We start from the raw sequence: 16,895 nt of genomic DNA, 5'->3' as shown, positions 1-16,895 counted from the left end.
GCACCTGACCCTAGGCTGGATCCCACTCCAGCACCTGACCCTAGGCTGGATCCCACTCCAGCACCTGACCCTAGGCTGGATCCCACTCCAGCACCTGACCCTAGGCTGGATCACACTCCAGCACCTGACCCAAGGCTGGATCACACTCCAGCGTCTGTTTCCACGACGACGACAACTCCGCCTGTTCCCACGACGACAACGACGCCGCCTGCTTTGTCTGCTGCACCCGAGCCTGTTCGTCTGCGGCACCCGAGCCTGTTTCGTCTGCTGCACCAGCGCCGGCTTCGTCTGCTGCACCCGAGCCTGCTTCGTTTTTCGGCACCCGAGCCAGCTTCGTCTGCTGCAGCACCCGCGCCTGACTCGTCCGCTGCTGTGTCCATGCCTGACTTGTCCGCTGCTTCCAAGCCTGCCACTACGGCGCCGACGCGCCCACCTTCACGTCGGCCACGGATGTGGCCGCGCCCTTGTCGCCCTCCTCGCCAAGCGCATCCACATCCCCATAGGGTTTCGAGGTCGCCCACCTAGACATTTGCGGCAGTGGCGTTTCATTCGCCGCCGCCACCTGACTTGTCCCCGGTGGATTCAGGGACACACGACCTGGCGACCCTCCGCCATGTCCTCCCTCCGCCATCCCTTCACTCTCGAACATTCGTATTGTGGGGGGGGGGTTCAAGATTTGTTTTGGGACATCTGGAATCAGTCCCTTAAAGGGGGATTATGTTATGATCCGCTGCCCCGATCATATCATATTCTGGTTTTGTTCCGTTTTTGTTTTATATTCTGTTAGTGTTTGACTTCCTTAGTTCCTGGTTTGTTCTGTTACCATTGTTTATTTGTTTCACCTGCTTCTTGTTTCCGGACGCACACCTGTTTGTAATTACTGTCCTTATTTAAGGCTGCCTCCTTTGTTCTCTCGTTCCCGGTTCGTAGTTTGTGTTTCATGCGGTTTGTGTTCCACAACAGTGACGACTTTGATACTCTGGTTCTGATATCCATACTTGCTAGCTTCCACGCTATGCCTTTTGTGTTTTCTAGCTCCCATGCTAGCTCTTTGTTTTGCCTTTTGTGCCTAGTGCAAGTTTTCTGTTCATAGTCTGTTCTTTAGTTTAAATTAATCATTATTTCTTACCTTTTACGCTGTGTCCTAGCCTGAACTGCTTCTAGAGAGAACACACCCACATCACGATGCCCCAAAGTCGTCACATGTATATATGTCTTTAAGGCAGGGATATTTAGCCAAATTGTTTGGGGAGCCACATTTCCAGAAGGCTAAGGACCGGGGGGGCAGACATCTCCTTTCACTTTTTGTCTTATTTTGTTTATTTTTTAAGGAGCTTCTCACAAGTTTGTTTAACTATACTTGCTAGCTACCAGTTGAATAGCCATTGAAGGGGTGTAATTGTAATTGTTCATATGTGTCTAATGTGCACATCAATAAGTCTGAAGAGTAAACATTGGTACTTTTTTTATGTGAACTGTTACCCAGCAACACTTATGAGTGTAGCTAAAGTTTCCACAGCCTGAGACAGCGTACATTCCGACGTCAGTTTGGATACATCTCATCGTACGGCAGGTTTTTGTGCGTACTCAAGCCTTGTACATGAGGCCCCTGGTCTATGATAACATTCCAAATGGATTTGCTGTATGTATCGACCCAAAGGCCAACAAAAGCAATCATATTCGTAATGTAGTACACATGTGACTTGGAATTATGAAATAGAGAGTTTACTGTATTTACCGTATAGTTGCAGCTGTTGAAAGAAAATGCCGGTGCAATACGATCTAAGGCCTTTGCAATAGCCTGTAGAAACAGAGAAAGCGGTTGTGAAGAAAGTGACATTTTCAACATTTCAACTCCGGAACAGGAGAGCAATTTATCAGACAGTATCAGGCTCTGCAAGACACCAAACTTTGCTTACCCGATATCCAGGGTCCTCTTTCAGTCCTGCCGTGTCCACAGCAGAACTTGACTGCCAGAGCGTTTCCTTCATGCTGCAGCCATACAAAAATACGTTCTTTTTTCGAGAGTGGCCATGATAGTCACAGAAGACCTGACAAAGAGGATATATAGAGGATTATAAACGACTAGAAACAATTCAAGGTGTCTTCGGACAAATGAAAAAAAAAGTAATTAAAGGCCGGGCTGTTAGCAACATTTACAAAAATGCATAGAGGGCGCAAACTTTTAAATGTATATTATATCACGATGGTTCTCAAACGTTTTTCAACAATTATCACCATAAAAAAAACTTTACTCTCCAATTACCACTGTAATGACCAACATTAAAATTCAGTGGTTCTCAACCTTTTTTTCAGTGATGTACCCCGTGTGAACATTTTTTTAGTTCAAGTAACCCCAAACCAGAGCAAAGCATTTTTGGTTGAAAAAAAAAAAGAGATAAAGAAGTAAAATACAGAACTATGTCATCAGTTTCTGATTTATTAAATTGTATAACAGTGCAAAATATTGCTCATTTGTAGTGGTCTTTCTTGAACTATTTGGGGGAAAAAAGATAGAAAAATAACTACAAACTTGTTGAAAAATAAACGAGTGATTCAATTATGAATAAAGATTTCTACACATAGAATAAATCATCAACTTAAAGTGCCCACTTAGGGGATCGTAATAGAGATCCTTCTGGATTCATGAACTTCATTCTAAACATTTCTTCACAAAAAAATAAATCTTTAACATCTACATTTATGGAACATGTCCACAAAAAATCTAGCTGTCAACACTGAATATTGCATTGTTGCATTTATTTTCACACTTTATGAACTTACATTCATATTTTGTTGAAGTATTATTCAATAAATATATTTATAAAGGATTTTTGAATTGTTGCTATTTTTAGAATAGTGCCAAAAAATCTCACATACCCCTTGGCATACCTTCAAGTACCCCCATTTGAGAACCACTGGTATAGTAGGTAAGTATTCATTAAAAACAAGGCAGAATTTTTCATCGGTATAGTTCGGTTGGTAGAGTGGCCGTGCCAGCAACTTGAAGGTTGCAGGTTCAATCCCCACTTCTGCCATCCTAGATACTGCTGTTGTGTCCTTGGGCAAGACACTTTACCCACCTGCCCTCAGTGCCACCCACACTGCTTTAAATGTAACTTAGCTATTGGGTTTCACTATGTAAAGCGCTTTGAGTCACTAGAGAAAAAGCGCTATATAAATATAATTCACTTCACTTCATTTAACAAGAATATTGTATATTTTTGGCATCTGTAACCATACACATTTTTAACAGGAACACTATGTTTGAATATACTGTAGGAACATAAAACAGTAATCACTTAAGTCCTAGGCATCAAAGTCAAGGCCCGCTATCTATGGATGATATTTGACTAGTACTAGAACCGGCCTGCATGCCACAGCCGCTTGCTGCTGTTTTGCACACACCAATACTCCATCAGTGTTGGCACTAGGAATTTACAAAATGGGGTCCCAGGGACCACATCAAGTCATAAAATTTGGGTCCCACAGTAACTTTTTGGGGTCCCACTTTTTTGCAACCATTTTGAAAACAAATGACAAATGTTTGTATTATCCTGTTATATTTCACATTCTATGCTGTGTTTTGGAAAAAGGTTGTCATAAACGTTACTTAATTCATAAACAAATAATACAAAAGAAAACACATTTTTATGCATATCTGACATCACATGGACAAAGATAAGACCTTCTGGAGGAAAGTTTTCTGTTCAGATGTATCAAACATTTAGCTGTTTGGCTACAATACCCAACAATATGTTTGGAGGAGAAGAGGTAAGGCCTTTAATCCCAGGATCACCATCCCTACCGTCGAGCCTGGTGGTGGTAGTATTATTCTCTGGGCCATGAATTGATTAACGTGTACCCCGACTTAAACAAGTTGAAAAACGTATTGGGGTGTTACCATTTAGTGGTCAATTGTACGGAATATGTACTGTACTGTGCAATCTACTAATAAAAGTTTCAATCAATAAATCGGTGTGTTTTGCTGCCAATGGAACTGTTGCTTTACAGATAATAAATGGTACGATGAAAAAGGTGGACTCGGCAGCATCGCGTGGACATCGGGGGCGGTACCTTTGGATTGGCAGACCGGGGTGGTGGTCCCTCTCTTTAAGAAGGGGGACCGGAGGGTGTGTTCCAACTATCGTGGGATCACACTCCTCAGCCTTCCCGGTAAGGTTTATTCAGGTGTACTGGAGAGGAGGCTACGCCGGATAGTCAAACCTCGGATTCAGGAGGAACAGTGTGGTTTTCGTCCTGGTCGTGGAACTGTGGACCAGCTCTATACTCTCGGCAGGGTTCTTGAGGGTGCATGGGAGTTTGCCCAACCAGTCTACATGTGCTTTGTGGACTTGGAGAAGGCATTCGACCGTGTCCCTCGGGAAGTCCTGTGGGGAGTGCTCAGAGAGTATGGGGTATCGGACTGTCTTATTGTGGCGGTCCGCTCCCTGTATGATCAGTGTCAGAGCTGGGTCCGCATTGCAGGCAGTCAGTCGGACACGTTTCCAGTGAGGGTTGGACTCCGCCAAGGCTGTCCTTTGTCACCGATTCTGTTCATAACTTTTATGGACAGAATTTCTAGGCGCAGTCAAGGTGTTGAGGGGATCCGGTTTTGTGGCCACGGGATTAGGTCTTTGCTTTTTGCAGATGATGTGGTCCTGATGGCTTCATCTTCAGCTCTCACTGGATCGGTTCGCAGCCGAGTGTGAAGCGACCGGAATGAGAATCAGCACCTCCAAGTCCGAGTCCATCTCCGGGTTGGGGAGGAGACCCTGCCCCAAGTGGAGGAGTTCAAGTATCTAGGAGTCTTTTTCACAAGTGGGGGAAGAGTGGATCATGAGATCGACAGGCGGATCGGTGCGGCGTCTTCAGTAATGCGGACGTTGTACCGATCCGTTGTGGTGAAGAAAGAGCTGAGCCGGAAGGCAAAGCTCTCAATTTACCGGTCGATCTACGTTCCCATCCTCACCTATGGTCATGAGCTTTGGGTCATGACCGAAAGGATAAGATCACGGGTACAAGCGGCCGAAATTAGTTTCCTCTGCCGTGTGGCGGGGCTCTCCCTTAGAGATAGGGTGAGAAGCTCTGCCATCCGGGAAAAACTCAACGTAAAGCCGCTGCTCCTTCACATCGAGAGTAGCCAGATGAGGTGGTTCGGGCATCTGGTCAGGATGCCACCCGAACGCCTCCCTAGGGAGGTGTTTAGGGCACGTCCAGCTGGTAGGGGGCCACGGGGAAGACCCAGGACACGTTGGGAAGACTATGTCTCCCGGCTGGCCTGGAAACGCCTCAGGATCCCCCGGGAAGAGCTAGACGAAGTGGCTGGAGAGAGGGAAGTCTGGGCTTCCCTGCTTAGGCTGCTGCCCCCGCGACCCGACCTCGGATAAGCGGAAGATGATGGATGCATGGATGGAAAACGGTGGATTACCTTCAAATTCTTCAGGACAACCTAAAATCATCAGCCCAGACGTTGGGTCTTGGGCACAGTTGGGTGTTCCAACAAGACAATGACCCCAAACACACATCAAAAGTGGTAAAATAATGGCCAAATCAGGCTAGAATTAAGGTTTTAGAATGGCCTTCCCAAAGTCCTGACTTAAATGTGTGGACAATGCTGAAAAAACAAGTCCATGTCAGAAAACCAACACATTTAGCTGAACTGCAAACATTTTGGTCAGGAGGAATGGTCAAAAAATTAACCAGAAGCTTGTGGATGGCTACCAAAAGCGCCTTATTGCAGTGAAACTTGCCAAGGGACATGTAAACACATGTTAATATTGCTGTATGTATACTTTTGACCAAGCAGATTTGGTCACATTTTCAGTAGACCCCTGATAAATTCATAAAAGAACCAAACTTCATGAATGTTCTTTGTCACAAACAAGTATGTGCTGCAATATGTGGATGGCAGAACAGACAGCTAACAACAAGGACGCCTTTGGTGTTTTTTCTTTTTGTAATTATGATTATGTATTGCTTTTATTATCTATAATGAATAAAATAGCACAGGGCCCTGCGATGAGGTGGCGACTTTCTCAGGGTGTACCCTGCCTTCTGCTCACGTGTAGCTGGAGTAGGCTCCAACACTTCCCCCCACCACAACCCCTGTGACACTAAGAGGGACAAGCGGTAGATAATGCACCGATGGATGGAAAACAGCACAGTGAATTGACAATGAGATCTGAGTATGTGCTTTTACTGCCATCAAAGTGCCAACTGAAGTGAATTATTTAACTCATATTATGTTCTACATATGGTAAATGTTTATAGTCAGCTTGTTGACAAGGTGTAAGTAAATAAAGGTTGAGTCCGTAATAAATTAACAAGCCTTATTTGGACATTCGCATATGGACTCGGTTAACTCTCTCACGAGAAGAGGCAATAGATTCCGACTTCGGAATGCAAAAGTAAAAGCTCTATCCTGGAGGAGAGACTCAATCAATCAATCAATCAATGTTTATTTATATAGCCCCAAATCACAAATGTCTCAAAGGACTGCACAAATCATTACGACTACAACATCCTCGGAAGAACCCACAAAAGGGCAAGGAAAACTCACACCCAGTGGGCAGGGAGAATTCACATTCAGTGGGACGCCAGCGACAATGCTGACTATGAGAAACCTTGGAGAGGACCTCAGATGTGGGCAACCCCCCCCCTCTAGGGGACCGAAAGCAATGGATGTCGAGCGGGTCCAACATGATACTGCGAAAGTTCAATCCACAGTGGCTCCAAGACAGCAGCGAGAGTCCCGTCCACAGGAAACCATCTCGAGCGGATCAGCAGCGTAGAGATGTCCCCAACCGATACAGGCGAGCGGTCCATCCTGGGTCCCGACGAGCGGTCCATCCTGGGTCTCGACTCTGGACAGCCAGTACTTCATCCATGGTCATCGGACCGGACCCCCTCCACAAGGGAGGGGGGGACATAGGAGAAAGAAAAGAAGCGGCAGATCAACTGGTCTAAAAAGGAGGTCTATTTAAAGGCTAGAGTATACAGATGAGTTTTAAGATGAGACTTAAATGCTTCTACTGAGGTAGCATCTCGAACTGTTACCGGGAGGGCATTCCAGAGTACTGGAGCCCGAACGGAAAACGCTCTATAGCCCGCAGACTTTTTTTGAGCTCTAGGAATCACTAATAAGCCGGAGTCTTTTGAACGCAGATTTCTTGCCGGGACATACGGTACAATACAATCGGCAAGATAGGCTGGAGCTAGACCGTGTAGTATTTTATACGTAAGTAGTAAAACCTTAAAGTCACATCTTAAGTGCACAGGAAGCCAGTGCAGGTGAGCCAGTACAGGCGTAATATGATCAAACTTTCTTGTTCTTGTCAAAAGTCTAGCAGCCGCATTTTGTACCAACTGTAATCTTTTAATGCTAGACATTGGGAGATCCGAAAATAATACGTTACAGTAATCGAGACGAGACGTAACAAACGCATGGATAATGATCTCGGCGTCTTTAGTGGACAAAATGGAGCGAATTTTAGCGATATTACGGAGATGAAAGAAGGCCGTTTTAGTAACGCTTTTAATGTGTGACTCAAAGGAGAGAGTTGGGTCGAAGATAATACCCAGATTTTTTACAGAGTCACCTTGTTTTATTATTTGGTTGTCAAATGTTAAAGTTGTATTATTAAATAGAGGTCGGTGTCTAGCAGGACCGATAATCAGCATTTCCGTTTTTCGACTCCTTGTTTATCTTCATGTCAACATTTAAGTTACAACTTATAGAGGTTGTTTTGCGGTCACTTACACCTGAACATCTCCTTACATGGTCAGGTTGTACACTCCTGAATTAACACACACCCAGTGGGAGAAAAAAAGAATATAAGAAGGTGGTTCGGCTCCTCCCAGTTAGGAGTGCCTCATTATTTTTGACCTGACCTCCTCCAGGAACTGCAGTCCTGTATAATGACACTCGCTTGTAATAAAGCAACTTTTGGTTCAGTAAAGCGTCTCCGACGTGTCTTTTGATCCAGACACACTGTCATGTCAACCTTTTGGGTAACAAAACCAGAAATACACACCACTACTTTTAAGCTTGTGTGATATAAAATGAGTAATGAGTTTTTTAATCCAGTTCTGGTGAAACCCTGTGCTTTTTTTTTTAGATAAGTTTACAAGGAACAATTAAAATATTAATAGCAAATTCATAAAAGCACGAATTGAAAAATAAAAGTTTTAAACATTGAGACTTTTGTATTATTAGGTCCATCAGTGCTAAATATAAACTTATCACTTTCCTCGGGCACTGTTCCCCTAGCATTCAAAAAAGCGGCTATTCATCCTCTCCTTAAAAGACCTAACCTCGATCCTGACCTCATGGTAAACTACCGACCGGTGTCTCACCTTCCCTTTATTTCGAAAATCCTCGAAAAAATTGTTGCAGAGCAGCTAAATGAACACTTAGCGTTTAACAATCTATGTGAAACCTTTCAATCCGGTTTCAGGGCAAATCACTTGACTGAGACAGCCCTCGCTAAATTGACTAATGATCTATTGCTAATGTTGGACTCTAATGCGTCATCTATGTTGCTGCTCCTCGATCTTAGCGCTGCTTTCGATACCGTCGATCACAATATTTTATTAGAGCGTATCAAAACACGAATTGGTATGTCAGACTTAGCCCTGTCTTGGTTTAACTCTTATCTTACTGATAGGATGCAGTGCGTCTCCCATAACAATGTGACCTCGGACTACGTTAAGGTAACGTGTGGAGTTCCCCAGGGTTCGGTCCTTGGCCCTGTACTCTTCAGCATCTACATGCTGCCGCTGGGTGACATCATACGCAAATACGGTATTAGCTTTCACTTTTATGTTGATGACACCCAACTCTACATGCCCCTAAAGCTGACCAACACGCCGGATTGTAGTCAGTTGGAGGCGTGTCTTAATGAAATTAAACAATGGATGTCCGCTAGCTTTTTGCAACTTAATGCCAAAAAAACGGAAATGCTGATTATCGGTCCTGCTAGTCACCGACCTCTATTTAATAATACAACTTTAACATTTGACAACCAAATAATAAAACAAGGTGACTCTGTAAAAAATCTGGGTATTATCTTCGACCCAACTCTATCCTTTGAGTCACACATTAAAAGCGTTACTAAAACGGCATTCTTTCATCTCCGTAATATCGCTAAAATTCCCTCCATTTTGTCCAGTAAAGATGCCGAGATCATTATCCATGCGTTTGTTACGTCTCGTCTCGATTACTGTAACGTATTATTTTCGGGTCTCCCCATGTCTAGCATTAAAAGATTACAGTTGGTACAAAATGCGGCTGCTAGACTTTTGACAAGAAAGTTTGATCACATTACGCCTGTACTGGCTCACCTGCACTGTCTTCCTGTGCACTTAAGATGTGACTTTAAGGTTTTACTACTTACGTATAAAATACTACACGGTCTAGCTCCAGGCTATCTTGCCGATTGTATTGTACCATATGTCCCGGCAAGAAATCTGCGTTCAAAAGACTCCGGCTTATTAGTGATTCCTAGAGCCCAAAAAAAGTCTGCGGGCTATAGAGCGTTTTCCGTTCGGGCTCCAGTACTCTGGAATGCCCTCCCGGTAACAGTTCGAGATGCTACCTCAGTAGAAGCATTTAAGTCTCACCTTAAAACTCATCTGTATACTCTAGCCTTTAAATAGACCTCCTTTTTAGACCAGTTGATCTGCCGCTTCTTTTCTTTCTCCTATGTCCCCCCCTCCCTTGTGGATGGGGTCCGGTCCGATGACCATGGATGAAGTACTGGCTGTCCAGAGTCGAGACCCAGGATGGACCGCTCGTCGGGACCCAGGATGGACCGCTCGCCTGTGTATCGGTTGGGGACATCTCTACGCTGCTGATCCGCCTCCGCTTGAGATGGTCTCCTGTGGACGGGACTCTCGCTGCTGTCTTGGATCCGCTTGAACTGAACACTCGCGGCTGTGTTGGAGCCACTATGGATTGAACTTTCACAGTATCATGTTAGACCCGCTCGACATCCATTGCTTTCGGTCCCCTAGAGGGGGGGGGCTACCCACATCTGAGGTCCTCTCCAAGGTTTCTCATAGTCAGCATTGTCACTGGCGTCCCACTGGATGTGAATTCTCCCTGCCCACTGGGTGTGAGTTTTCCTTGCCCTTTTGTGGGTTCTTCCGAGGATGTTGTAGTCGTAATGATTTGTGCAGTCCTTTGAGACATTTGTGATTTGGGGCTATATAAATAAACATTGATTGATTGATTGATTGATTGTTGCAACTTCCTGAAAAAGCTGTTGCACATTTAGGCCCCAACAATCATAAAAAAGCCAGTGAAATTCTGGAGGTACCATTCTATGGTCATCCAACATACCCACCCTGTTGTGATCGGAAATAAAGTGAACAGTTAGAAGGAAAACTGTAAAATATTGTTTAGACAAATTCACAATCACAAGACTCTACCTGGTAAAGAACTCTAGAAAAATGTTCAATCTTACTAGGGGGGTTCGTCCGATACTGTTGAGGTAGTAAAGGAAACCTTTGGTATGGTAGATTGTTGGACAGAGAAAAGGGTCTGGTTTGCTCCATTGCCGATTCAGGTCTTCTTTGTTCAGATCACAACGATGCCTGCAATGATACAAAGAAATATATTTGTTCAGCAATCAGGCCACTTCTCAGTCTGCCCACCGAGCTGTAGAACACAAAATGTCAGTTCAATCTACAATTTCAATTTATTGTACAATTTTTGCCCGCTAAAAGGGTGTTAAAAGGAACATTTATTATTTAGACGACAAAGCACAAAATTAATTATGCTTTGTTAGTAATATGTAGTTTATTTATACATTGTCTATTATTAGTCTCATTTTTTTATCACCAGTGTTCCGAATGTAGGACATTACTTACGTTGTTACTTTTACAAGTAACCAGTAATTTAAATAGTTACATTTCTATACATTACACCAACGTTAGCAAAACGTTTGATGATGCCGTTGTATGTCATCAACAAGACAACATCAGAAGCAAAGCAAGTTTGTTGTAGGAAATATTTTTTTTAATACTAGAAGCAACAACCAGCACCACATTAAAATGAACTTTATATCACATCGACGGAAAATTACACAGCAAACACCATTTGGCACATACACACTACTACTTCGAGTGAATAATGAACAACAAATCAATGATTGAAGTGAAAAGCTTGCAATCCGACAATATTTATATTTTATTAACTAGCACTAACGCAATCCATTGAAAAAAAACGTAACTGTCCGCAAACAGCCAATCACAGCTGAGCTACTGTGTCTTGGCGCTGATGTCACACATCCCTAAGCAACAGCCACCACCTTTTGAAAACAAACACAAACTCCGGTCTCCAACATCTAAACTGCAATTACAGATATTTTAAGTTTTTGTGGTACTTTTCCAGTAATTATTAACAAGTAATTCCATTATTAATTCAATTACTTTTTTTGGCAAAGTAACAATAAATAATTACTTTTTAAAAGTCATTTTCTTAACACTGTTCATTACTAGTGTCAACTTTATGTCGATTTAGCACACATATTGATAACATTTTCTCTATGTTATGTAAAAAACATACTGTCTGGGGTGTCCCGATTACATCTGTTTCAAATCTGAAACAATATTGATATTGGTGCCTTGAGTATTAGCCAATACCAATACTGAGATGATACAATAAGATCACAAATCATAGATACTTTTATTATTTTGTATTGTGGAATGTTCGAAAAGGTTTGATCGAGTCAGATTGGTCAGACGACAATGGTAGGTTTGAAAAGCACGCACTTATTTATTAACAGTCTGGAATGGACTTATGCTGTCTTAAAGTTGAAGAGGGGTGGTCATCATATTTTTTTTTTGGTGACACTCAGATGCTCATTAAGTTACATTCACGACGCTGTAAGTAAAATGATGCAAGCACTTGTGTCACTGCAGGGGTGCCCACACTTTTTCTGCAGGCGAGCTACTTTTCAATTGACCAACTCGAGGGGATCTACCTCATTTATATATATCATTTATATTTATTTATTTATGAAAAACACATTTTTGTAAACAAGTTAAATGTGTTTAATGATAACACAAGCATGTGTAACACATATAGATGTCTGTCTTTCACAAAGACAAGAATATAAGTTGGTGTATTACCTGATTCTGATGACTTGCATTGATTGGAATCAGACAGTAATAATGATGATAACGCCCACATTTTCAAATGGAGGAGAAAAAAAGTTGTCCTTTCTGTACAATACCACATGAAAGTGGTTGGTTTTTGGCATCTAAATCATCCAGCTTCCATACACTTTACAAGAAAAACATTGGCGGCAAATTACGTAGCTTGCTTGATTGACATTCACGGCACCCGAGGGTCTTGTGAGATGACGCTGGCTGCTGCCAGTTCATTATTATGAAAAAATAACAGAGAGGAAGGCGAGAAACACTTTTTTATTTCAACAGACTTTCGCGCCGTCCCTTCCGTCAAAACTCTAAAGGCCGACTGCACATTTCCTATCTTCACAATAAAAGCCCTGCTTCATGCTGCCTGCGCTAACAAAATAAGAGTCTCGGAAAGCTGGCGTGCACAAGTGATGTGCACGCCAGCTTTCTGAGGGATCGCTTGTGCACGCCAGTTTTCCGAGATTCTGTATTTAGTTAGCGCAGGCAGCATGAAGCAGGGCTTTTATTGTGAAGATAGGAAATGTGCAGCCGGCCTTTAGAGTTTTGACGGACGGTATGGCGCGAGAGTCTGTTGAAATAAAAAGTATTTCTCGCCTTCCTCTCGGTCATATTTTCATAATAATGATCTTGCAGCAGCCAGCGTCATCTCACAAGACCCTCCGGTACCGTGAATGTCATTTAAGTGACGTCTTGGTGAAGATTGATGATCACTAATTTTTAGGTCTATTTTTTTTAAAAGCCTGGCTGGAGATCGACTGACACCCCCCGCGGTCGACTGCTAGCTCGCGATCGACGTAATGGGCACCCCTGTGTTACTGGATACTTTTTTATACGCTTCTGCCATGGATACTCTGTATGTTTAAGTAATATGCAACTATAATTCTTTGATACGTAATATTGATAAATACTGTATACTGTTTTAGATATATTGTTCAATAAAGGACACTTGTTACGTATGTCTAGCCTGCGTGCTACTTGTGTGCGTAGCTGTTGTGTACAGTAGCTGCTAGTCGCCTACCTACCCCTTTGGGCAGTCTCAGTTTTTAACTGAATTGTCAGAAATTAGAACATAACACGGGCAACAAAGGAACTGTCTTGAACGGATTTGAATTTTAAAGTTTGTGTCTACTGCTAATAAATTATTTGTTGTGGTAAAATTCATTATTGCATCCCACATGGAACCATGCATGGATCTGTACTGTTCAGTCTTTATTGAGATTAATCAATCAAAATGCATTTATATAGCCCGTAATCACACGTTATAAAAGGCTCTTATCTTTTGCTGTCAGGCAGACAAAACAAATTAAGTTTTCACTCTGAACATTCAAATAAAAATGTTGTTAAAAAAACATCCATCCATCCATCCATTTTCTACCGCTTATTCCCTTTCGGGGTCGCGGGGGGCGCTGGCGCCTATCTCAGCTACAATCGGGCGGAAGGCGGGGTACACCCTGGACAAGTCGCCACCTCATCGCAGGGCCAACACAGATAGACAAACAACATTCACACTCACATTCACACACTAGGGCCCATTTAGTGTTGCCAATCAACCTATCCCCAGGTGCATGCCTTTGGAGGTGGGAGGGGCCTATCCCCATGTGCATGTCTTTGGAAGTGGGAGGGGCCCATCCCCAGGTGCATGTCTTTGGAGGTGGGAGGGGCCTATCCCCAGGTGCATGTCTTTGGAGGTGGGAGGGGCCTATCCCCAGGTGCATGTCTTTGGAGGTGGGAGGGGCCTATCCCCAGGTGCATGTCTTTGGAGGTGGGAGGGGCCTATCCCCAGGTGCATGTCTTTGGAGGTGGGAGGGGCCTATCCCCAGGTGCATGTCTTTGGAGGTGGGAGGAGCCTATCCCCAGGTGCATGTCTTTGGAGGTGGGAGGGGCCTATCCCCAGGTGCATGTCTTTGGAAGTGGGAGGAAGCCGGAGTACCCGGAGGGAACCCACGCATTCACGGGGAGAACATGCAAACTCCACACAGAAAGATCCCGAGCCTGGATTTGAACCCAGGACTGCAGGAACTTCGTATTGTGAGGCAGACGCACTAACCCCTCTGCCACCTTGAAGCCCATTGATACACATTATGGGGGTGTCAAATGTAAAAGTCAGGTCACACTTTTCTAGTAAATATATTTCTCAGATTTAACACACTTTTCTCAGATTTGGCTCATTTTCATCACATTTAATTCCGGCTGGATGTAGTCGGACTCACTTCGACGCACAGCAAGGGCTCTGGAACCACTTCTCTCGAGAGGGACTGGACTCTCTTCTACTCTGGTGTTGCTGGGGTGGCAATTCTCTTTTTCCCCCGGCTCAAAGCCTGCATGTTGGAGTTCAACCCTGTGGACGAAAGGGTAGCTTCCCTCCGCCTTCGGGTGGGGGCGCGGGGTCCTGACTGTTGTTTGTGCTTACGCACCAAACAGCAGTTCAGAGTACCCACCCTTTTTGGGTACACTTGAGGGAGTACTGGAAAGTGCTACCCCGGGTGATTCCCTTGTTCTGCTGGGGGACTTCAACGCTCATGTTGGCAACGACAGTGAAACCTGGAGAGGCGTGATTGGGAAGAATGGCCGCCCGGATTTGAACCCGAGTGGTGTTTTGTTTTTGGACTTTTGTGCTCGTCACAGTTTGTCCATAACAAACACCATGTTCAAACATAAGGGTGTCCATATGTGCACTTGGCACCAGGACACCTTAGGCCGCAGTTCCATGATCGGATTTGCGGCCTCATGTTTTGGACACTCAGGTGAAGAGAGGGGTGGAGATTTCTGCCGATCACCACCTGGTGGTGAATTGGCTGCAATGGTGGGGGAGGATGCCGGACGGACCTGGCAGGCCCAAACGCAATGAGAGGGTTTGCCGGGAACGTCTGGCAGAGTCTCCTGTCAGAGAGAGTTTCAATTCCCACTTCCGGAAGAACTTTGAACATTTCACGAGGGAGGTGCTGGACATTGAGTCCAAGTGGACCATGTTCCACACCTCTATTGTCGAGGTGGCTGATTGGAGCTGTGGCCGCAAGGTAGTTGGTGCCTGTCGGGGAGGTAATCCTAGAACCCATTGGTGGAATCCAGCGATGAGGGATCCTGGACACGTTAGGAAGACTATGTCTCCCGTTTGGCCTGGAAACGCCTCGGGATCCCCCGGGAAGAGCAAGACGAATTGGCTGGGGAGAGGGAAGTCTGGGCTTCCCTGCTTAGGCTGCTGCCCCCGCCACCCGACCTCGGATAAAAGGAAAAAGATGGATGGATGGATTGGCATTATTTATCATTAAGCATGAGCTGGACGAAATGGCTGGGGAGAGGGAAGTCTGGGCTTCCCTGCTTAGGGTGCTGCCCCCGCGACCTGACCTCGGATAAGCGGAAGAAGATGGATGGATGGCATCTGTCATGTTTCCTTCTTCCACAGTAAGAACGGTGTAGGGGTGTCTGCACTGAAAGGCTGAGATGTGGCCACGGCTGAGAAAGGTCGGGTTGGTGGAGTATTGACATCCTATGAATCCTTACACTTGGCGAGAGATTTACAGCACACATTTAGATTTAAGATTTAGATTTAACATTTAGCCTTATCATTTACATTTAAATGTAACATTTAGGTTTAAATTTAACATTTAGGTTTGGATTCAACATTTAGCGCTCAGATTTAGGTTTAGAGTTAACATCTACGTTTAGATTTACCACTTAGCGCTCACTTTTATTATTTAGCACTCACATTTAGATTTGGATTTAAAATATAGGTTTGGATTCAACAATTAGCTCTCAGATTTAGATTCAAGATTTAGATTTAGAGTTAACATTTAGGAGGTTCAGATTCAACATTTAGCGCTCGGATTTAGGTTTAGAGTTAACATTTAGGCTTATATTAAACATTTAGCGCTCACTTTTATTATTTTGCGCTCTTATTTAGATCCAACACTCAGGTTTAGATTTACTTTATAGATATATAATCAGCATTAAATATAATATTTAGAATCAATGTTTATTTTAAACTTAAATATGATGAAAATTAGGTAAATCTGAGAAAGGTTAGTTAAATATGAGAAATATATCTGCTTTAAAAGTGTGACTGAACTTTGACATTGGGCATCCCATACATTACAACTGCACACAAGCAATATTTTTTTTTAGATATATAGGCTCTTACATCGAGATACACGGTACGATATATCCACAATCAAAAGGGCTTTTGCAAGTTGCTCAAAGTTATTAAACCAAATAATAAATTAAGAACAACATGTTATGTTAGTAATAGTGGTTCAGCCGAATACATATTTATCCATCCATCCATCCATCTTCTTCCGCTTATCCGAGGTCGGGTCGCGGGGGCAACAGCCTAAGCAGGGAAACCCAGACTTCCCTCTCCCCAGCCACTTCGTCTAGCTCTTCCCGGGGGATCCCGAGGCGTTCCCAGGCCAGCCGGGAGACATAGTCTTCCCAATGTGTCCTGGGTCTTCCCCGTGGCCTCCTACCGGTTGGACGTGCCCTAAACACCTCCATAGGGAGGCGTTCGGGTGGCATCCTGACCAGATGCCCGAACCGCCTCATCTGGCTCCTCTCGATGTGGAGGAGCAGCGGCTTTACTTTGAGCTCCTCCCGGATGGCAGAGCTTCTCACCCTATCTCTAAGGGAGAGCCCCGCCACACGGAGGAGGAAACTCATTTCGGCCGCTTGTACCCGTGATCTTATCCTTTTGGTCATGACCCAAAGCTCATGACCATAGGTGAGGATGGGAA

At 44.1% G+C, this 16,895-nt stretch overlaps 1 protein-coding gene across 2 annotated transcripts in view; it reads right to left on the bottom strand.

Annotated features, from left to right (window-relative positions):
* LOC133563518 (cytosolic carboxypeptidase 4) overlaps window positions 1-16,895 on the bottom strand; it is a 199,740-nt gene that overhangs the window by 16,741 nt on the left and 166,104 nt on the right. For both annotated transcript variants that reach the window (XM_061917681.1, XM_061917680.1), the window contains exons 22-24: window positions 10,470-10,599; window positions 1,920-2,051; window positions 1,739-1,801 (exon numbers count right to left, since the gene is read on the bottom strand). In XM_061917681.1, the coding sequence (XP_061773665.1) occupies window positions 1,739-1,801; window positions 1,920-2,051; window positions 10,470-10,599 (325 nt within the window). The remainder of the gene's footprint in view (window positions 1-1,738; window positions 1,802-1,919; window positions 2,052-10,469; window positions 10,600-16,895) is intronic.

This window comes from Nerophis ophidion, linkage group LG12, assembly GCF_033978795.1.
Source record: "Nerophis ophidion isolate RoL-2023_Sa linkage group LG12, RoL_Noph_v1.0, whole genome shotgun sequence".
NCBI lineage: Eukaryota > Metazoa > Chordata > Actinopteri > Syngnathiformes > Syngnathidae > Nerophis > Nerophis ophidion.
The sequence above is the reverse complement of the archived record's forward strand: the minus strand, read 5'-3'. Positions and strand labels throughout refer to the sequence as shown.